Here is a 21,898-nt window from a genome sequence, read left to right as displayed (position 1 = left end):
GCGATTTGGGGGTGTTAGGAGCGCTAACCTTTGTTACAAAAATCTTCATACATATCCTTTGGTCTGTCCTTCCAATGACCGCAGTGGAGTTGCAGGGCCAATGCGTATATGATATATACTGTCAGTTTGTCTTGTCAGGGCGAGTTTAGCCATTTACACGTCTGCTGGCAACTTTATAGGCCTTCAGGGAGTTACTGGGGTCACTAACTGCCAAATGCCTAACTACAACTGCCCCCACGGCCTCTGGTCTCCACTTCTTCCCGCCCACTCCGCACACCGGCCGCGAGGGCCCCGAGCACCCCGCCCCTTCCTAACTCCCTCAACGATTCTGTCCAATCAGAAGCACTCTTCCTCAAAGTCTTGCCACAACGGTTGGGAAAGGAAAGTGTCCGTCGCGTTTAGGGGCGGGCAGAGACGGCTGACAGACGCGGCGACTGACCAATGTAAGTGGTGGGCGTGGCGTGCGTGGCGTGCGTGGCGCATTGTCCTGGCCGCGCTGGACCTGTGAGGAGTGCGGGCGTGTAGTAGTGAGAGACTTCGTCGGATATGGCGCCCAATGTGCCAGCAGGCCAAGCCGAGCATCCGAAAGGCATACGGGCCGTGCTGCTGGGGCCGCCGGGGGCTGGCAAGGGTACCCAGGTGAGCAGCAGGACCGGGCTCGTCGGCAGAGCCCGCGGAACCCCAAGGTCAGGGCGACCGGGGGTCGCGCGGGAGCGAGGCCTGGTTGGCAGGGAGGGGGAGGGGTCCTGGCCGGGGTCTCAGGTTTTGGGAAGGCGTTTACGGGAGGTTTCAGATTGGAGATCGGGAGAGTTTTTACGGGGGCAATGTTGGAGCGTTTGAGGGACACATGTTTGAGGTGTAGTGTGAGAGTGGGGCCGAAAGGCTGATTACCCCCAGCCCTTCCAGGGGCCCTAAAGATTGGAGCGGCCGGGTGAGCCGGGGCGCAAGGGGAGGCCCCTGATCCCAGGCTGCTTGGGAGGCAAGAAGCGATCTGGCCGCGTGTCCTGTGAGTGGGGAAGCGCTTTGCCCAGAGTCAAGGTTACCTTCCAGGCGCTAGGGTTAGGACGTTTTGGATAGACTGATGGGGTTGGAGGAAGCCAGCAACACGTGGGTGCCGAGTGGGTGCGCACCCGTGCTGGTCAGGAGCACTGCAGGGAGAAGGAGGGAGGCCCCTGGGAGCTGGCTAAGGTTTGGAGCGTGGAAGAAACCCCAAGGTTCTTCCTGTTCCTCTTCAAGACGATTAGGGCGCCTGCTCCACGTGAGGGGCTGATACCAGTGAAGCGAGGCGCTACCCGGCATGATTGTACATTGAAAGGGCAGTTGGGTTTTCCTTCCCTGTCCCAGCAGAGAAGAAAACGGGCCCCTAGGAATCCAGAGGTGACCCAAGTTGGTGGAGCTGGTTTCAAGGAGCCCCAGACAGCAGGACTGCCTTTGGCATCTGGACCATCTCCAGATGTGGAACAGAACAGGACCATAGGTCAGGGTTGGGTTCATTTATGGTGTGGGGTGTGGAAGTTCCCTTCTTGCCCGGATTCTGGCATAGCCAACCCTAGGTCTCCGAAGAAGAGGTTCCCAGAAGATCAGGTTTCCCAGTGAATTGGGGGCTTTGAAGACTCTCTTCCTGCCACTGGCCTGTGTTCAGAAGACCACACTCTCATTCTGAGGTGCACGTGTGGCACTCAGCGCATTGCTGGGCGTGTGGCAGGGTTATGGGAATGAATGAATAGTGCAGGTGAATGGGGAGGGTGCTTAGGGGGTGCCTCTGGGCATGAGGTCAGGAAGGACCAAGGGGATCCTGCCTCAGAAGTCGGTGGTAGTGCTGACTTCCCAGAGTTCCTGTGGCCACCACCTTCAAGTGGTTAGGTAACCGGGAGCCTGGGGACATTGAATTTCCAGACTCTGCAGATTTTTGCTGCCAGAGACCAAGCTTGAGCAGAATAGTTCAAATGTGCCAGGTTTCTTTTTTTTTTTTCCCCTCAGTTTGCATCGAAGTTAATAATTCCAGTGGTTGTGCAATGGACAGCCCATCCCAGTGCTGGGGCAAGGGTTTTCTGGTCCAGCAAGTTGTATAACTTTTGAACTTCAATGTTCTCACCTGGGAAGTGGGGCAACACTTTCTCATTCATCATTTCATGAGCACTTGGTGTTGGCGATGAGGCAGTGAGCAAGGCTATAAGACCCTTATCCACATTATAGACTATCTTACAAGGATACTGGAAGACGCTGTGACATGTGTATAAGTTCCCTGTGTGACAGGCTGGCATATTAACTCCCTCATCTGTGGAAATGATCGTTTATTTGACAAGTTTTGAAAAAAGTTAACACCTGTGAGCTGCTGGCCAGGGTGCATGTGTGGTTAGAGTTGGTCAGAGGGTCTGGCAGAAGTGAAGGGAGTGTGACTAGAGCTGGGTAAGACTATACCCGACTCTTGGCCTCTGCACACCTCCCTTTCCACAGCTGGATTGCAGCAGCTTTGGCTGTTGTGGTTTTTATAGACCTAAAAAAAAAAAAGATAATCAAGATGCCAAGTAGCAGATTTTAGCCAACAGAAATAGACCTATTGACACACTCTGTACCTATACATTTTTTGTTATAAACAGTTTCAAATACTTAAAACAGGCCGATATTGTAAATGCCATTGGGCCCATCATCTACCTCAGCACCCATCAGTTGGTGCCGTTGCTGCCATCTGCTCACCCCTCATAGAGAATTAAAAAGCATCTCCTAAATGTCAAAATGTTTTTTTTTTTTTAAAGATTTATTTTTATTATTTTTTCATTGGAAAGGCGGATATACAGAGAGGAGAGACAGAGAGGAAGAGCTTCCGTCCGATGATTCACTCCCCAAGTGAGCGCAACGGGCCGATACTATGCCGATCCGAAGCCAGGATCCAGGAGCCTCTTCCGGGTCTCCCACGCGGGTGCAGGTTCCCAAAGCTTTGGGCCGTCCTCGACTGCTTTCCCAGGCCACAGGCAGGGAGCTGGAAGGGAAGCGGGGCTGCCGGGATTAGAACCGGCGCCCATATGGGATCCCGGGCGTGCAAGGTGAGGACCTTTAACCACTTGTGCCACCGCGCCGGGCCCCAAAATGTTTTACTTGTAAATATTTTATTGTATATGTCTAAAAGACAAAAATTAAAATGTAGGCTCACTATCCCCTAAGATAGTAACAGTTTTCTTTAACAGTGTCAAAATTTTCATTTATGGCTCAAATATAATAATTGTAAGTCTTAATTTTAGGGTTCTCCTCCCCCTTTTCTCTTTCCTTGCAGTATTCTGAAATAATCCTAGTTCTTCATACTGGGAGTGTTATTCCTCATTTGGGGAGTGCGTTAATGGTGTGTGAACCATTTTATGTTGAAGTTCTTAGCTTGAGCTACATAATTAGGCTCAGTTTTAATGTACTGACTGGCTACTTCACGCATGGGACTGTAGTCTTCACAAAGCGCCTCATGTCTCCTTGTCTCCGGTACTTGGAGTACAGGGGTAGGAAACAGCTGGCCTGTAGACCATTCAAGGCCCTGCCAACATGAAGAGTCAGTAAATCTACAGCAGGTTAACTCTTTTAAAGATTTATTTGAGGACCTGACACAGTAGCCTAGTGGCTAAATCCTTACCTTGTATGCCCCAGGATTCAATATAGGAGCCAGTTTGTGTCCTAGCTGCTCTACTTCCCTTCCAGCTCCCTGCTGTGGCTTGGGAAAGCAGTTGAGGATGGTCCAAAACCTTGGGACCCTGCACCTGTGTGGGAGACCTGGAGGAAGCTCTTGGCTTCGGATCGGCTCAGCTTTGGCTGTTGTGGGCACCCAGGGAGTGAACCCAGCAGAATGGTTGATTTCTTACCTTTGTCAGCTTTCAAAATACAGTTGGCCACTGGGTTTTTTTCAATTGTGAAATTTCCCTTAAAATTTAGAACTCCAGCTTCTTCTGATCAGAAATCAATCCGACAGCGACAGTGCACAGCCATGGGGCACGGCCGCTCTGGTGGGACGGGCCGTGGCCCTCCTGCCCCTGCCCTGCCATGGCTTGTATTGTACTCTGCCTGCATGTGCGTTGCCTGCCTGTCCCTGTTGAGAGATATTGGCAGTCTTTGTTGTAAAATTCCTAACCTGGGGGTTGGTGCCTCATACCTGCTCTGTAATGTTGTTTTCTTCCCACTAGTACTTCCTGTTAAACCTAGGTGACTCATAGTGCATGTGGATATGACTGAAATAATCCTTTTAAAACTTTCCACTTTTGGGCCCAGTGCAGTGGTTCAATTGCTAATACTCCCCTTTCAAGCACTGGGAACCCATATGGTTTCCGGTTCATGCCCTGGCTGCTCCACTTCCCATCCAGCTCCCTGCTTGTGGCCTGGGTAAGCAGTGGAGGACGACCCAAAGCCTTGGGACCCTGTATCCATATGGGAGATCTGGAAGAGGCTCCTGGCTCCTGGCTGGCTAGCTCCGGTCATTGTGTACACTTGGGAAGTGAATCCTCTCTGTATATCTGACTTTCCAATAAAAATAAGTAACTCTTAAAAAAAAGGGTGGGGGGGGGCGGAGGAAAGAAAGAGACAGCCAAGGAGATATTGTGGAAAGTGCCAGTGCCTTTGGGTAATGTATTCCTGTTTACAAAGGAAAAAACCTTTCCACTTTTAACTACAGTTATAAGGCATTTGAAAGTACTTGCTTTGCATGAGCATACTGTTTTGTTTTGTTTTAAGATTTAATTTTTATGTGAAAGGCAAAATTATATAGAGACACAGAATCTTCAGTCTGGTGTTTCGCTCCCCAAGTGGCTGCATTGGCCAGATCTGGGCTGGTTCAAAGTCGGGAGGCAGGAGCTTCTAGGTCTCCCATGTGGGCACAGGGGCTTGAGAACTGGGTCCGTCCTCCAATGCTTTCCCAGGCCACAAGCAGGGAGCTGGATAGAAGTGGGGCCGCTGGGATTAGAACAAGCAATCATATGGGATCCCGGTGCATGCAAGGTGAGGACCTTAACCACTACACTATCACGCCGGGCCCTAGAACTGTAATTTTTTTTTAAAGATTTATTTATTTATTGGAAAGTCATATATACAGAGAGGACAAGAGACAGAGAGGAAGATCTTCTATCTGATGATTCCCTCCCCAAGTGAGCACAGCAGCCAATACTATGCCAATCCAAAGCCAGGAGCCAAGAACGTCTTCCGGGTATCCTGCACGGGTGCAGGGTCCCAAAGCCTTGGACCGTCCTCGACTGCTTTCCCAGGCCAGAAGCAGGGAGCTGGATGGAAAGTGGGGCTGCCGGGATTAGAACCGGCGTCCATATGGGATCTGGGTGTGTTCAAGGTGAGGACTTTAGCCGCTAGGCCATGCCACCGGGCCCAAGTACTGTAATTTTTGAAGGTCTTCTGTTCATCCTTCTACCTACCCAGTAAAGTTAGAATGATATCCCTGAGAAGTTAGGAGGCAGAGCTAGAATTCAGACACAGGCTTCTAGGATTTAAAAAAAATAATAATAAAACTTTTAATTGAAGTGTGATGTACATACAGAGAGCTGAAGATGCTGTAAGCCAGCAACTCGATCAGTTTTTACAGTGAACGCTCATGTAGTTTGCACTCGACAAGAAACAGGACATTGGCAGGTCTGAAGTCGTCTTGTGCTGCCTCCCAGATGCACATGTACACACGCATACACACCCCCGTAGGATATTCACTAACTAAGGCTTCGTGCGTGGTTTGGTATAGGGCCCTATACTGTCATGGCTGAGAGCTAAAGCTGGACAGCCCATTGCCAGCTCTGCTTTTACTACTGTGGGATCTTGGGTAGTTTAACCTCTGAATTTCATCTATAAAATGTAGATTTAAACCGTGCTTGGAAAGTTGCTACTGGTACAGTCCCACAGAGGAAGAAAGGATGGTTAGGAAGATGTTTTGATGACCCAGATGTTTTGAGAATTTGACTGGAGAAGGGTAAGGCGGAAAGGGAGCGGCTGTGCTCTCGGGAGGAGCTCCAGCTGAGGTCCTTGGAGAGGCTGCTGTGCCACGGGCTCTGAAGCTCTGGGTGAGAGCAGCTTGTCCCCGGTGCTACAGGGTGTACTCAGCACAGCTCCTAAAGAGCACGTTTGACGTGGCTGGCGGTGTGGAAGTTGATTATGGAGAGCACCAGGTGCTAGCCTAGGGTGTTTAGACTTCCCCCATGAGCTTGCGAGATGTCGAAGGCTTACTAAACGAGTATGTGTTGGAGAGTAGGTGACACATCCAGCAGTGTTTTTTAATTCCAGCAGCATGTGCAGTAGTTTAGGACGTAGGATTGGGAAACACCAGAGGCAGAAGGATGATGGCAAAGGGAGAAGACAGGTGGGTTTGAGATGAAGTCTTTTCCCAAGATCTCAGAATTCCTCCTTTTTCCCTATTGCCAGGCACAATATTGTACACTTTCTGCATGCATACTCTTATTAAATCCCCACAGAGCTCTGTGTCTAGTAAACACTGTTGTCTGTCCTCCGAATCCGAGGCTGGAGACGGGTGTTTAGCCCGGTGGTTGTGCCCCAGATGAGATGCCCGAGTTCAGCACCGAGCTCCAGCTCCGACCTCAGCTTTCTGCTGGTGCAGGCCCTGCGAGGCTGCATTGATGCTCAAGTTGGTCCCTGACTCCCGTGTGGAAGACCTGGATTGAGCTCAGAGCTCTTGACTTTGGCCCAGCTCTGTCCCCTTCTAAATAAATACTTTAATTTAAAAAAAAAAACACAAAAACAGAGGCTTTAGGAAAGTTAAACAGCTGTCCAAGGTGAAACTGAACAAATAGCAAATCCTGGTTTCTAGCCCAGGTCTGTACCATCCCAAAACCCAGTCTCTTCCACTCGTGAATCGTGCATGTTAAAGTCCCAAAGTGCTCTCTGAGAACCACTCAGTCGTAACCTTTATGGGTAAGCAGCATTTGTGTTGTAAGCAAGCGTCTCAGATGCTTGAGATAATATAGATACACTTCAACTTCCAGGGAGATATGTCTTGATAAATCCATTTTAGGCTGAAAATACCATAAATTCAAAATGTATTTGATAGCCCTCTAGACACTTAGCTTACCAATACAATACATCATATTGCATCCATTGTTTCTGCTTGTGACAGTTTGGGTGACTGGGTGCAATAGGTTGCTGCCACTGCCCAGTGTCACAAGACTACCATGCCATCTGCCACTATATCAGGAAAAGATGAAAATTCAACATTTGAAAAGCAGGGCTTGGTGCTGTACTACTGGCATAGCATGTGGGTGCTGGTTCAAATCCTGGCTGCTCCACTTCAGATTTAGCTACCTGCTGATGTGTCTGGGAAAGCAGTGAAAGATGGCCCAGGTCCTTCCAGCACCCACATGGGAGACCTGGAAGGAGCTTCTGGCTTCAGACCAACCCAGCTCTAGATGTTACAGCCATTGGCGGAATGAACCAACCAATGGGAGTTACTGCTCTCTGTCTCTCCTTTCTCTGTAACTCTGCCTTTCAAATGAGAAAGCAAACTTGAAGAACAGTTTGTATAGAATACATATCGCTTGTGTGCCATGTGAGGTTTTTAATTTAAGATTTATTTATTTGAAGGGCAGAGTTAGTGCATGCACATACACAGTCTTCATCTGCTGGTTCCCTCCCCAAATAGTTTCAGTGGTCACAGCTGGGCCAGGCTGAAGCCAGGAGCTTTATCCTGCTTCCCTCCGTGTGAAGGGGCTCCAAAGACTTGAACCATTTTCTACTGCTTTCCCAGTGCGTTAGCAGGGAGCTGGGATTGAGTAGGGCAGCCAGGACTCCAACTTGTGCTTGCATGAATGCTAGCACTGCGGGCAGTGGCTTAACGTGCAGCACAACCCTGGCCGCTCTTGTACTGCATTACAGTCAGAACATCCTAAGTTGAAACATTAAGAGCTATCTGTATGGTAAAGTTTGAGAACCACTAAGCCCCTATTCCACCTGTCTAGTGTGTTCAGCCATTTCTACCCACTTCTCTCCCCTCCCCCCCCCCCCCCCCGGAAGTTCACAACCTCCCACAGACTTCTCACAGCCTGCTTGTGAAGAAAATGTTCCCCCAGCTGAGCCAGCAACAATGTTTTGCACAGACTCTAGACCCTTGCTGTCCTCTGTGGGGTTCAGGGAGCAGCAGCTGCCTGGGACTAGAAACCTGCTTGAGGGCCTGGTGTGGTGGCCTAGTGGCTAAAGTCCTTGCCTTGAACGCGCAAGGATCCCATATGGGCGCCAGTTCTAATCCCGGCAGCCCCGCTTTCTTTCCATCCAGCTCCCTGCCTGTGGCCTGGGAAAGCAGTCGTGTATGGCCCAAAGCCTTGGGACCCTGCACGCACTTAGGAGACATGGAAGAAGTTCCTGGCTTCTGGCTTTGGACTGGCACAGCACAAGCCGTTGTGATTATTTGGGGAGTGAACCACCAGACGGAAGATCTTCCTCTCTGTCTCTCCTCCTCTGTGTATATCTGACTTTGCAATAGAAATAAATGAATCTTTAAAAAAAGAAAAAGAAACCTGCTTGAAATGCAGATGCTGCTCGCTACCCCGTGGAATCAGAACCTTCCTGTTGCCACCACCCTCTAGGTGACTGAGAGCCCAGAAGCACCACTCCAGAGTTCAGGGTTGAAGTGTTGTGAGCCCAGAATGGGGTCTTTTCATCAGACTGCCGTGTTCTGCAAGGAAACAGTAATACAAAAGAGCAAGATCATGTAAGGTCTTTTGTTAAGTCCCCATATGTATGACGTTTTGGGTACTTTTATTTTGTTTATCCTTTTAAGAGCTCTACAGAATAGTTGTTCTCTCTACTCAGCTGGTGGGGAAGCTGACACTCTAAACTGTAATTAACTAGGCCAGTATCACAGCCACTGTGGAGGCCTTAGCCAGGATCCAGGCATGAATGTGACTGCAACGCCGTTGCCTGCTCTTTCCAGCCTACCATGCTGACTCTGATGCATGAGCCCAAAGCCAAGGCGCCCATTTCCCACCCACATCTTCCCTGTTGCTGTGTTCTTCACAACCGCTGTAGAACTCAGTCGCCTGGAGCTGTGTCTAGGAGTCCTGCAGATCTGGGGTGATAAAAGTAGAATGGTTAGGTTCTAATGGTTGCTCTCTGTGGTGTTTTTGGCATCCTTTCCCTGTGAGCAAGCCTGACCTCTGAGTTGTTCACTCATGTCCATTTCAACAGCCCAGAAGAAAGGTTGTCAGAAAGTGCCATTCTTTGGGTGTATGGCCACAGGGTTAGCCAGGTTTTCCATTGCCAAGGGGCTTGACCTTCACTGATTTTTCCGAAAGTCTGTCGTTTTTTAATGCCTTCTCATCTGGTTCCATTTTGCTGTGATCTTCCATTTTGAAGATCTCTCTTTGCTTGGATTAAATGGATACGTGAATCACAAACCAGAATTTCCTGCATTGAGCCCCATTTGTTTCCCTTTATTGTGTGTACCTAAGTGTGCATCTAAGAAACTCCCAATGAACTGGTTTGCCCAGAGATCCAAACCTACTTGTGTTATAAAACAATTGAACCAGAGAGCTTAGTATTGAGTTCTTCAGACTGGTCCTATTCTTTATGAATTCTGCCTTTTCTAACACTGCAAAACCAGGGCCAAATCATCCAGAGTTTCTCCCATTCCGATTTGCGTTTTGATTTATAATCCACCAGGCTCTGATTCTGTGAGAACTGGGTCTGTGTCTCCCATTCATCAGTTTCCCTGATTCCCAGTATAGTTCTTAGCAGAGTCATGAGTAATGTTTTCTTTCTGTATGAATGAATATAGAATTAGGGCAGAGCTTATGGAAACAGCTGGTGTTTGCTGAGCATTTCCTGTGTGTGAGGCTCCACCCATGCCAAATCCTATGTAATCTCATCAACCCAGGGATGCGGGGGTTTACTGCTGTTGCCATCTCCACCATACTTAGAGGAGGTTTGAAACCTGGTGAGGTGAAATAGCTTCTCCCACTGCAGGAATCGTGATTGGTGACATGAAGTCAACCCTAGGCAGTTGGACTCTCAAGCCCATGCTCCCGTCCACAGGCCTCAGTTTCCTGAACTGTGTAACCGCTTACCACTCTGTGAATGCATCTTGTCCAGCCCTCCCAGCCACCTTCTGAAGTGAAGCTGCTCTTGCCTTCATTTAAAGCAGATGAGGAAGCTGAGCCTTTAAGCAGTGATTTGGCCAAGATAATGCAGCTACCCAGTGACAGGGAAGGGGACAGGCGCCTCCCGCAGCTGCCAAGCCAGTGGACGTGTTACAGGACAGCAGTGCAGTCTTCCTTTGACGCATATTCCTTTAGCACTCTAGCATCCTGCCAAGTGTTTTATTTGCATTGTCTCATTTAAACAATCATGTGAGAATTGATCTTGTTCTTATTTATAATGGGAAAACTGAGGCCCCTGTGGCTGGTGGAAGTAGTGAGAATAGCTAATATTTATAATGACTTCTGGTGCGCAGGTTGTACTATTTTTAATACTTTGTTATGTCCTTCATGCTGTGATCCTATTATCATCATATGTTAGAGTTTATGCTACTTTTATCCTTGTTACAGACAAGGAAGTAGAGATTTGTGTAAGTTTACTCAACCAGCAAGTGGCAGGACAAGCTTCACATCAAGTCTTTTTCAGGGACCTGCAAAATGTTGTTTTGTTTTGAAGATTTAGGTATTTTTATTTTTATTTGAAAGGCAAAGTTACAGAGAGACAGATCTTTCATCCACTGGTCTGTTCCCCAGTTGGCCACAGTGGCCAAAAAGCTAAGCCAGTCAGGAGCCAGGAGGGTCCTCTTGGTCTCCTATGTGGGAGCTCTACAATGTTTTGACTGTATCTTACTTTGTCTTCTTCTCCACAGGCACCCAAATTGGCTGAAAACTTCTGTGTCTGCCATTTGGCCACTGGGGACATGCTGAGGGCCATGGTAGCTTCTGGCTCAGAGCTGGGAAAAAAGCTGAAGGCAACTATGGATGCTGGGAAACTGGTAAGTTTGTTTATGCTGTAAGAGTGGTGTTCCTCAGAGTCCAGGTCTATACTTCCTATAGGGTAGCCACCTATCACACAGGACTGTTTTAAAGATCCAGATGTTTAGGACAGTGGTTAAAGATGTTGGTTCGATAGTCCACATCCTAAATTGAAGTGCGTAGGTTTGAGTCCCAGCTCCATTTCTGATTCCGATTCCCGCTAATGTGCAGTCTAGGAGGTAGCACATAATAGCACAAGTGCTCGGGTCCCTGCTACTCATATAGAAGGCCTGGGTTGAGTGCCAGGCTCCTAGCCTTGGTCTGGCCCAACCCCAGTTGTTGCAAGCACTTAGAGAGTGAACCAGTACATGAAGGACCTCTGTCTCTGTCGTTTCCTTTTTTTTCACATTTTCTGTTAGAATAAATAAATAAGTTTATCCCTTGAGTTGCACTAACCATGATTCAAGGTATTTTTCAGCCAACATAGATATGGGGCATTTCCACCATCAGAAGTCTCCATGGGTCAGCCCTGCCTACAAGGTGTTTTAGAAAGCAGGCAGAATGTGTGAACCTTCTAGAGAGCAGTCTGCTTGCTTGTTCTGATTTTATGGCATTTAATTTATTCACAATATTCTTGAGGGCCCTTTGTGCTGATTTTTCAAAAATGTGCTCAAATTTAGGACCAAAAATAAAATTGCTACCAGTATACTAAAACTCAGGAATAATTCATGAGAAGACATGGGGAATTACAGATGTGTTTTTTTGTGTGTGTGGTTTTATTTATTTATTTTTTTAAGATTTATTTTTTATTGGAAAGTCAGATATACAGAGAGGAGGAGAGACAGTGAGAAAGAGCTTCCGTCCGATGATTCACTCCCCAAGTAAGCACAACGGCCAATATTATGCCAATCCGAAGCCAGGAGCCAGGAACTTCTTCCGGGTATCCCACACGGGTGCAGGGTCCCAAAGCCTTGGGCCGTCCTAGACTGTTTTCCCAGGCCAGAAGCAGGGAGCTGGATGGGAAGTGGAGGTGCCGGGATTAGAACCGGCGTCCATATGGGATCTGGGTGTGTTCAAGGCGAGGACTTTAACCGCTAGGCCATGCCGCCGGGCCCCAGATGTGTTTTTTTAAGCTTTTGTGTGTCTGTATTTGTTGTTTTTAATTTTTATTTATTTGAGCAGAAGGAGCACTCCCAACTACTGGTTTATTCTCCCTAAATACTTGCAGTACCCCACTCCAGCTTGGGGCCAAAACTGGGTGTTGGGAGCTGAGTTCAAGTCTTCCACATGGATGTCAGGGACCCAATTACTTGAATAATTGTTGCCGCCTCCCAGATAGCTGTACATCAGCAGGAATCTTGGAATCAGGAACCACAGGCATCTCCGCTGACACCCCTGGAGGTGGGATCCTACTTGGTGTCGTAACTGCTAGCCAAAAGACAGCTCCAGTGGCTCTGTATGCTGTGTCTGTAATAGGTGAGTCATCTGGCAGTTGAGAGAAGGGAGTCATTCCCATGTGAAGGAGCTGATAGTGTGTTCTCTACATATCTAAGAATGTTGATTGGAGAAGGCGGTGGGCTTTGCTTTCAGTCCCAGATTACCACCTTGAAGGCTTTGTGGTTGTGGACATACAGAGCAGCACCTCTGCCAGCTCTCTCTCTTGCCGTTTCCTTTCTGGGTTTCCCTGTATGTTCATGGAGTCTTTACTCAAGTCAGAAAACTAGCTATTCTGGAATGTGGTTCTTGACAGAAGAGTATGTATAGCAAGAATTTGGAATGTGGCTGTGAGATTGCGTATCTCCAATCTTCACTTAGCTGCAGACCTTATACTTTGTCCCCAATACTTTGTCCACAGCTGGTCCTGAAAGATAAGAGCGCTGCCAGCTGCCAGCATGACAGCCCTCACTGTATTCCTGGATGGGAACTTTTCTTTCTGCAAAGGCCCAGGAGAAAAACCAGCTTTTGGCAGCAGAAGTACATAGAGAGGTGCTTATTAGGGTTCCAGAGCGTTCCAGAGGTGTGCTGGGTTGGTTCTTCAGTTTGTTTTTACCCCTGACCTGGCTGACTGAGTGACTTCTCTGTGTCCTCGCAAGCACAGAATGACCCACCCACGTAACCCAACATAACCTCAGTTGAGTTACTGTCAACCTTATCACAATTGTACATCCGAAAAAGTGATGCCTTTGTCTTTTCTAATCATCCTGCATGGTGTCCTGGAGCTCTCCTCAGGTGACCTCTCAGCCACCTGTCTGGGGCTTTGCGTCATCAGTTGTTGATGAGCAGATTGTTAGGACTGTGAGTCTAGTGGTAGGAGAGGCCTCAGGATGAGAGACCTAGTGAGTGACAGCAGTGGAGTCGTCTTCCCTCAGCCAGGTTACTGGGCCACAGGAGGATTTCAGGGGAAGACCCTGTGTCTGTGGCAGCCACAGAAGCTATCAGTAACACTGTATCTTCCAAATGGAGCCACTCTGCATTTGCTCTGGTTTTTTTCTTTAGAGTTGAGAAGCCTTTGCTGTGTAGTCAGGGCTGTCCCAGTTAACTGACTGCAGCTCAAGGCTGTTTTTTGCTTAACTTCCAGGTGAGTGATGAGATGGTCGTGGAGCTCATTGAGAAGAACCTAGAGACTCCTTCATGCAAGAACGGTTTTCTTCTAGATGGCTTCCCTCGGACCGTGAGGCAGGCAGAAATGGTGGGTGGTTTACTTACTCCTACCAGCACAGCATGACAGCAGGCACACTGGCCCTTCAAGTCTTTATTCCCACCAAGGAGATGGGCCTGACCAAGTTCTGACAGCTTAGGTGGGTTGCATGCTCTTTTACAGCTTGATGACCTCATGGAGAAGAGGAAGGAGAAGCTTGACTCTGTCATTGAGTTCAGTATCCCAGACTCCCTGCTGATCCGGAGAATCACAGGAAGGTACTTGTCCCCTGAACATGCTTCCTCGGAGTTCTGTTGACCTGTAGTGGCACTTTTCTGATCCCAGTCATGAAGCTTAATGCTATTTCAGCATGAATTGATGTTGTGTGGTGCTGTCCATTTAAGGGGTGACATGGGCTGGGGACCTGGCAAGAACAGAGACCTAAAGTAGGCATCTCAGTCTGTCCTTGCTCTTAACGTTAGATGCCTTTCTTGGCCTGAGACCGTCCGCCGGTTCACTCCCCAAGTGGCCATAATGGCCAGAACTGAGCCTATCCAAATCCAGGAGTCAAGAGGTTCTTCAGAGTCTTCCCACATGGGTACAGGGTCCCAAAGCTTTGAACCATCCTCTACTGCTTCCCCAGGCCACAGGCAAGGAGCTGGAAGGGAAGTGGAGCTGCCAGGACACGAACCTATGTCCATATAGGATCCCAGTACATACAAGGCAAAGATTTAGCCATTGAGCTATCGTGCTGGGCTTGAAATAGAACATTTTCATTTGTGTGTGGGTAATGCCTATAAGAAGCAGGATAGGGGCCCAGCGTGATGGTGCAGTGGTTAAGGTCCTCGCCTTGCATGCCCGGGATCCCATATGGGCGCCAGTTATAATCCCGGCAGCCCCACTTCCTATCCAGCTCCCTGCCTGTGTCCTGGGAAAGCAGTCAAGGACGGCCCAAAGCTTTGGGAACCTGCACACGAGTGGGAGACCCAGAAGAGGCTCCTGGCTTCGGACTGGCTCAGCTCCAGCCGTTGTGGCTGCCTGGGGAGTGAATCATCGGACGGAAGATCTTCCTTTCTGTCTCTCCTCTCTGTATATCCGCCTTACCAATAAAAATAAGTAAATCTTAAAAAAAAAAAAAAGCAGGACAGTGGGGTTTCAGAGGTTATTGAAACATGTTTGAAACCCATTTTCTTTCCACGTGTCTGGGTTTCATGTTTCCATCTACTCTGGAGGCTTCTCCAGTGCAGAGACTCTTCTTACTTTGAATCCTTTTTGGGCATGAAATAGACTAAGTTAATGCAGGCCAGGAAGTGGTAGAGTCGACAGTAAGGGACCCCTCACCCCGGGTCCCTGAGGTGCACAAATATGTTAACAGAACCAGTAACATTGGGGCCCTGATTTGATGGGTGCTATTTCCTGGTGTGCAGCGTCAGTTCAGCCTTCCTAGGGAAAGAGGATTGTAGTGAGGTTCAGCCAGAAGGCAGGAGAAGTAGCAACAAGAATGGGCTGGGGAGGGCTTTTAGCCTAGGCTAGGGGGATAATTGTCTGAGTTGGAAGATTGGTCTGAGGTGGGGATAGGTGCAGTCTGCATGGTAGAATGAGTAGAATGACTGACTTACTTTTATTTTAAAATACTCAAAATGAGGAGAGACAACAGAGAGATCTTCTATCCTCTAGTTTACTCCCCACATGGCTGCAGTGGCCAGAGCTGAGGCAATCTGAAGCCAGGAGCATTTTCCAGGTCCCTCTCATGGTTGCAGGGGCCTAAGGGCTAAGTCCTCCACGCCTTTCCGAGGCCATCAGCAGGGAGCTGGATCAGAAGTGGAACAGCTGGGACTCAAACCTGCAACCATATGGGATGCTGGTGCCACAGATGGAGGAGTAGCTTGCTACACCGCCATTCCAGGCCCTGATGGCAGCTTCTTAGCAAGGAGTTGGAGTCATGAAATGTTTTAGATTACTGGGTGTTATGCAGAGATAGCATTCTGGAAACATTAGATTGGCCCTGGCATACAAACTTAATTGGAAGAAAAGAGAAACAGAGAAGGACCCTATGGTGGGAGCCTAACTGTGATCCACATGAAGGGATGAAGAGCCCTGGCTTTGTTGATGTTGAGAACAGAGATTGTAGGAGTGCCATACAGGGGGGGAAGAACTCTCGGCCCTCAGCCTGGAAGTGAGCGGTTTAACCTCTGCCACAGGATACGACGGCCTGGCAAAGGAGTGTTTTCTTTTTACCTAGCAGAGGAGTGGCAGTATTCCCGCTGTCTGCCTTCGAGTCCACTACACTGAGGAATAGATTCCATGAGACAGCGACTGGTTGGCTTACAGGGTCTGGTTTATGGCCAAGAGCATGAGCCCTCACCGTGAGAGCCTTCTGCGTTACCTCTAACCTCGCCTTTGGTATTTGTTAAGTTTATTTGAGACAGAGGTAGGGAGCTAGTGTGTTCCTGTCTTCTGGCTCACTCCCCAAATGCCTGTGGACAGTCAGGGCTGAGGAAGGACTGAAGCCTGTAGCCAAGAGCTCAGTCATCGTCTCACAGAGCGTGCACCAGCAGGAAGCTAGAATCAGCAGAACAGGGATTTGAACCCAGGCACTCTCGGAAACTGTGACACAGAATGCAGGTGTCCCATCTTGTGGCCCGATTGATCATAAGACCAGATCCCTGCCTTCCCCTGCAATATGACATCTCGTTGTTATGAGTCATTTTCTTTCCTGAATGTGTATAGAAGATAGGTTTAACCTTTTCAGTATTGACTTTTTGCTCTCCTTTTTCTCCTTCTGGTAGTCTTTCAGTATCATTATCCTAATATCTAGTATGATCTCCAGAGAGCACATGATTGAAATTCCAGGCTCACTAAAGCAGTGACTGTGGAAACCCAGCCCTGGGCCCAGCGTGGTAGCCTAGTAGCTAAATCCTCACCTTGCATGTACTGGGATCCCATATGGGAGTTCCGGAAGAAGCTCCTGGCTCCTGGCTTCAGATTGGCTTAGCTCCAGTCGTTGCAGCCAGTTGGGAAGTGAACCAGTGGACAAAAGATCTTTCTGTCTCTCCTTCTCTCTGTAAACCTGACCTTCCAATATGAATAAATAAATCTTTTTTTTTTCTTTAAGAAACCCCAGTCCCGCCTGAGGCCCACCATTGCCTCTACCCCTCTACCTCCAGACCAGGCTCCTGGTTTGGGGAGTTGGTTTTGTTGGTATTTAAGACCAATCTCATTTTCAAAGCTTGGGGATTGAACTCTTCTTCTACCTCTGTTAAAGGATTATCACCTTTGTTATTTCCATGTTTGTCTTTGCTCCCAGGCACTGCTGTGAGCAGGGGCCCCCACTCATTACTTTGTAGCCCGCTAGTTTAGCTTAAGCCCTGTTGGGACTGGGTCTTCACTAGCGGTGCTTAAGGAATGACTGCATGAGAGCACCAGAGTGCCTCTGCTCGAGTCCTGAATGTGGTCAGGCAACAGATCGCCTCTTTAGCCAGATACTTAGGATCATGTTTGCTCAAAACAGAAAACATGCCATTGGCATGAACCTTCAGCTGAGTTCTCTGCTGGGTGGAATTCTTCCTAACAGCCTCTGTCTGCTTGTCATTCTGGAGACGCCTGGAGTTCAGAGGCGTCCTCTCAGGTAACAGATTCAGGTTCACCTGCTCTCTTTCAGGCTGATTCACCCCACAAGTGGCCGTTCCTACCATGAGGAATTCAACCCCCCAAAGGAACCCATGAAAGATGACGTATGTAAATTCAGAACAGGAAATGTCCTTTTCTTTCCTGTTCCCTTCTTCTTTCTTCATGTTTGTTTTTTTCTCAGTGTTCTTTCCAGCTTCCCTTTGTAGTTCAGTTTTAACAACTTAACCATGGGAACTGTCACTATGAAATAAATCAGATTGGTCTGTGGCAGGTCTCTGCCGTGTCTTCCCAGGTGGTTTGTTGCTTGACCTCAGTGCCAGCTGTTTTCCAGTACCCGGCCTGTGCCTGCATTTGCTCAGAGCAGCGCCTCTGGCATCAGGGTGCTGTGGGAGTGCTCAGCTAGTGAGCAGTAGGCTGCTTGGAAGCACAGTCTTGGCTGGGGAAGGACAGTGCTGGAGGGGATCCGTCTCATGTGATCCCTGTCCTGTTTGCCAGAAGACTGTTCATGATCTGTATTAGTATTAGAGCATGTAGGCAACAGTGGAAACATTAGGGACTTGTCCTATGAGACAAGTTTATCATATCATCAAAGGTTCTATAAATACAGGTCCCAAATCCATGTGTCAACTTAGTCATATTTACACGGTTGGTAATTCTACCTCTTAAAATTCTTTCTCCCTTTACTTGTAGGTGAAAACTGTATTAAATATGTTAAATCTTTTGGCACTTGGGTTACATCTGTGAGTTTGATATGTCCCGCTGGTCTCAGGGGCCTCTGTCATTCTTGCTTTGTGGTGGAGTACCGAGCTGCCCAGGGAAAGGCATTGACCTGCCCCCCTTTCACAAGCCAATTTCCCCAGAGTCAGTGTTTCTGACGGGGTTCCCTGACATCTGGACCAACTTGTCTGCTGCTTGGCAGTAGCAGAGTTCCTCATTGAATTGTCCATCTTTACCTTTGGAATCAGACAACATCCTAGGCTGAATGGTCCCATCTAAGCTCTGCATCTGGCATAGGTTCAAGGAATTTTTACTGTACTCTTCTGGTTCTTAGGTTACTGGGGAACCCTTGATCCGTCGATCAGATGATAATGAGAAAGCCTTGAAAATCCGCCTGGAGGCCTACCACACTCAGACCACGCCCCTGGTGGAGTACTACCGGAAGCGGGGAATCCACTCTGCCATCGATGCCTCCCAGACGCCCGATGTCGTGTTTGCGTCCATCCTAGCAGCCTTCTCCAAAGCCACATGTAAAGACTTGGTTATGTTTATCTAGTGATGGGTCCAAAAGTTACTTTATTTCTCTTCTTGTTTTTCCTGTCAGGGAGGGGGGTGGGAATGACAGGACAGGAGGAGGGAAGCGTCTTAGGCCAGCAATGTCACTGGATGAACTGATTAAAGAAGGACTCGCCTGATGTATCTTTGGTAATGTGCAGCTCTCACCTCTCCTGTGTGTGTGTGTGTGCAGTGTCGCTGCCAGTGTGTTCCCTCCGACTTTCTATATCTTGGGCCAGACAACTGCTTTACCAGTCGTTTACTTCTTTAGCCATACTTTTGATTTTCTTTTTCTTTATAGCCAAAATAAACTGATTAGATGTCTGGCAGGCATCCCAACTCCAAAACCTGTTAGTATTTCTTCCACCTCCAGTGGCTGGGTAGAAGTCCAGAGTCACAGAGCCACTGAAGCCAGTCTCTGATGGCAGATTGTTGGCGGAGTTCCACTGTGAGTCAGTGTGTGCACAGGAATCATTCATTTTTTCCCCCTAAATGGAAGAAAAAAGGCACTTACCTTACAGATTCCAGAAACTCCTGGGAAAGACTATCACTGTGGAAAGAGCCAGGCCAACTTAATGCTTTTGCAGTCTGTCTCACGATGCTGTAAAGTAGGAGATCTTTTGGGACTTGGATTTGCACATGAGATTGTTGCCAATCAGTCGAACCAGTTGAGACGTCCTTTGTAATTCAGATTGTCTTATGAACATCCCAGCTGTGCACCTGAGCAGCCAAATCCACTTTCCCAAAGACAAACCTGGGTAGGTTTGTTTGCTTTGATTTTTAATGTTTGCCTGTGCAAGTGTGAACAAAGCAGTGCTTTGGGGTGATCTGTTCCTGGGTTCATTTTAATTAGAATTAATTCAAATCTACATTCTCTCCAGAATGTGAAACCCACATCAAAGGTGTCACATTTAAACCTAAGCCTTCTCCCCAATCCCATCCTTTCTCCCTGATTCATGCCAGCAGTCCCCAAAGATTCCCCAAGAACAGATCACCCAAAAATAACATCACCCATAACAGTAGCCAGCTTTTAATTATAACCTTAGTTTCCCAGCTATTAGGTATTTTCTAGGGTCCATGCTGTGTCTTTTGTTTCGTTTTTGTTGTTGTTATTTGTTTTGTCTCTTATTTGATCTGTGGCAGATAGATGAATTAATGGGCTGCTGGGAGGGAACATAAAAGCAGCATCTTCTAGAAAAATCATTAGAGAATCAGCAGCAGGTCCAGTAAGTAGTGCTGCCTGCCTCAGCGTAATCTTTGCTGACCTGGTGCAGTGGACCTCGGCGGGCCTACCACACTCAGACCACGCCCCTCGTGGAGTACTACCCCCATCTGGGGGTGAGGTGGGGGTGGCACTTGTGCACATGCTCCGGTCGCTGTGGAAGCCGAGTGTGGGGGTAGCTGTGTCACTTGCCTCTCTGCCTACTCCCAGTGTGTGTCTGCCGCCTCTGCTCTGCTGTGCTCTGCTCTGCCCTGCCCTGCCTTGTTTTGCTGGCTCTGAACTAGCTCCACCTGCCCTTCCCAGAAGCCCAGGCTGGCTCCGTGGGTTTCTGGGAAGCACATGACATCGAGAATGGGCGAAGCAGTGATGTGAAACTCAGACTGTCAGTTGTGCCTGTGAGAGCCAGGGGTCCCCCTCTGAGTGATGGCAGTTCCATGAATCTCAGAATTGACCCCCCTGTGGGGACTATCGCAAGGCCCTTGGCCTCAAAAGTTGTGGTCCCTGAATCTGTGCTAATTGAATGTGTATGATCCTTGCCCAAATATTTGTCATCTGTCCACACACATTCACATGTGCGCTCACGCACATATGCATGTGACAGTTGGGCCACCGAGTGGAAACCGAGGTCACGGGGGCTGCGTGGGCCCTTCTCAGATGGTTAGCATTACGCTTCTGCTTCATTTAATTCCAGTCTTTACCTCAGCAGGCACGAGAGCGTTCACCTGGCAGAAAAATAACCAGTGTTTAATGCATTTGGTTGCTGGGGCGTGCATGCCATCCTTGGCTGATATTTACTTGGTTTTTTAAAACCCATTTTGTTCTCTCTTGTTTCCTTTCTATTTCAGCATAGTATCAGAAGGCCAGGCGAGACCGCACCACTGCTCATCACCCCGCCGCATGATCCCTGCTCTTAGGTGCTGGGCAGAGGGGAAGGGTGGTCGGGGCAGGATGGAGAGGGAGGGCTGGGGAGGAGCTTGCTGTTTTGAAGAGCAGCAGTATTCTTGCAGTGAGGCAGTTTCTTTGACATACAGGTGGGAGTTTTTAAAAGTGTAAATGAACGGGAAGATTAATTTAAAAAGCACTGCGATTGGAGGCATCAGGTACAAATAGAGGCAGTCGTATTTCAAAGGAATCGGGTTTTTAATGACTTGAATTGGGGATGATATTTTCTTTAAAGCCCATGCCCTAAGACTTCGGTTTTTATCTCAGAATCTCGTGGTTGTCAGGCCAAGAATACAGGAACTCGGACTGTGATCTCTGTCCTGTAGTGTGGGGCAGGAAGTATCTGATTATTGACCTTGGTTCCCCACACCATCAAATGAGAGAGTCACGTCCAAGTTTGAGAGCTCCGGGGGCTTTGTCCATGCAGGTAGTGGGTCAGCAAATCAGATGTACTGGAATCATGGGGGTGGCTGGACACAGTCCCCTCCCCTGACATACTGCTGAGTTGGCCGGTCTCCCTGCCCCTCCTGGCTAAGCTCTCAGCAACCACCCAACATATGTCACAATGCTGCACTCTTGCCTTCTTCATCCATGGTGTGTGAGGGTCCCTTTTCAATCAATGAGCAAGTGTCCTGCGCTGTATCATCCAAAGATTGTCCTTTCCATCCTCAAATCCTGTGATTGGGATCATTCAACAGCACTGTGATGAACTGTCTTCAATGAGGTGCCTTTCTTAAATGACCAAATGCTGCCTTGTTTGACCCTTATAGTCAATAAAGTATGTGACAAATTTGTATCCCCCGTGTGATATTTGTTGAAGAAATCTGAGCTAGAAAAATGATGCTGGAATCTGGACCTGGGTTGGAATCCTCCTCGTGGTCCCTGACATCCATGTGGCCTGAAGGTTCAATTGTGTGCTCCTGAGATGGACCTGTGCCCTCCTGACCCTTGAGCCCAGAGACAAGGTAGCTTGGTGTAGCAGACAGCAGTTCAGGGGACCTAGAACCCTGTCAATCATTCTGCTTTTGTTTGCTGATGAGAAAAAGGCTGGTAATGTCTGGCACAGTGGGCATTGGATAAATATTGGCTGGATCCAAACACACAGAAAAATCTACTTCCTGTTGGACTGGGAAGTAGTTGGGAAGTAGTTATTGTCAAATAGTTGTCCACGAACTGCAAAGCTGGCAGTTCTGATCCCTAAACTGGATCTTTGGCTTTCCTTCCAGCAGCTTCCATAACACCCTTGAGGAAAGCAAGGCCCAGAGAAGATGCTCT

General features: G+C 48.4%; 1 protein-coding gene across 4 annotated transcripts; it reads left to right on the top strand.

Moving 5' to 3' along the window:
* The first annotated feature begins 468 nt into the window (after positions 1–468).
* On the top strand, positions 469–21,419 carry AK2 (adenylate kinase 2). 4 transcript variants are annotated; one of them, XM_040974156.1, is made up of 7 exons: positions 469–639; positions 10,814–10,939; positions 13,498–13,608; positions 13,741–13,835; positions 17,219–17,291; positions 18,239–18,434; positions 20,527–21,419. In XM_040974156.1, exons 1-7 carry the CDS (start codon positions 547–549, stop codon positions 20,529–20,531), a joined length of 699 nt encoding a protein of 232 aa, XP_040830090.1. In that variant the 5' UTR covers positions 469–546; the 3' UTR covers positions 20,532–21,419. The 4 variants fall into 4 exon arrangements, with proteins under 4 accessions (XP_040830090.1, XP_040830091.1, XP_040830089.1 ...); XM_040974157.1 differs by lacking the exon at positions 20,527–21,419 and having other exon boundaries at positions 13,741–13,811; positions 18,239–18,600; XM_040974155.1 differs by lacking the exon at positions 20,527–21,419 and having other exon boundaries at positions 18,239–18,600.
* The last annotated feature ends 479 nt before the right edge of the window (positions 21,420–21,898 follow it).

This window comes from Ochotona curzoniae, unplaced genomic scaffold (assembly GCF_017591425.1).
Source record: "Ochotona curzoniae isolate NIBS_2020 unplaced genomic scaffold, NIBS_Ocur_1.0 contig_2404, whole genome shotgun sequence".
Lineage (NCBI taxonomy): Eukaryota > Metazoa > Chordata > Mammalia > Lagomorpha > Ochotonidae > Ochotona > Ochotona curzoniae.
This window is presented reverse-complemented; position numbering and strand designations above follow the sequence as displayed.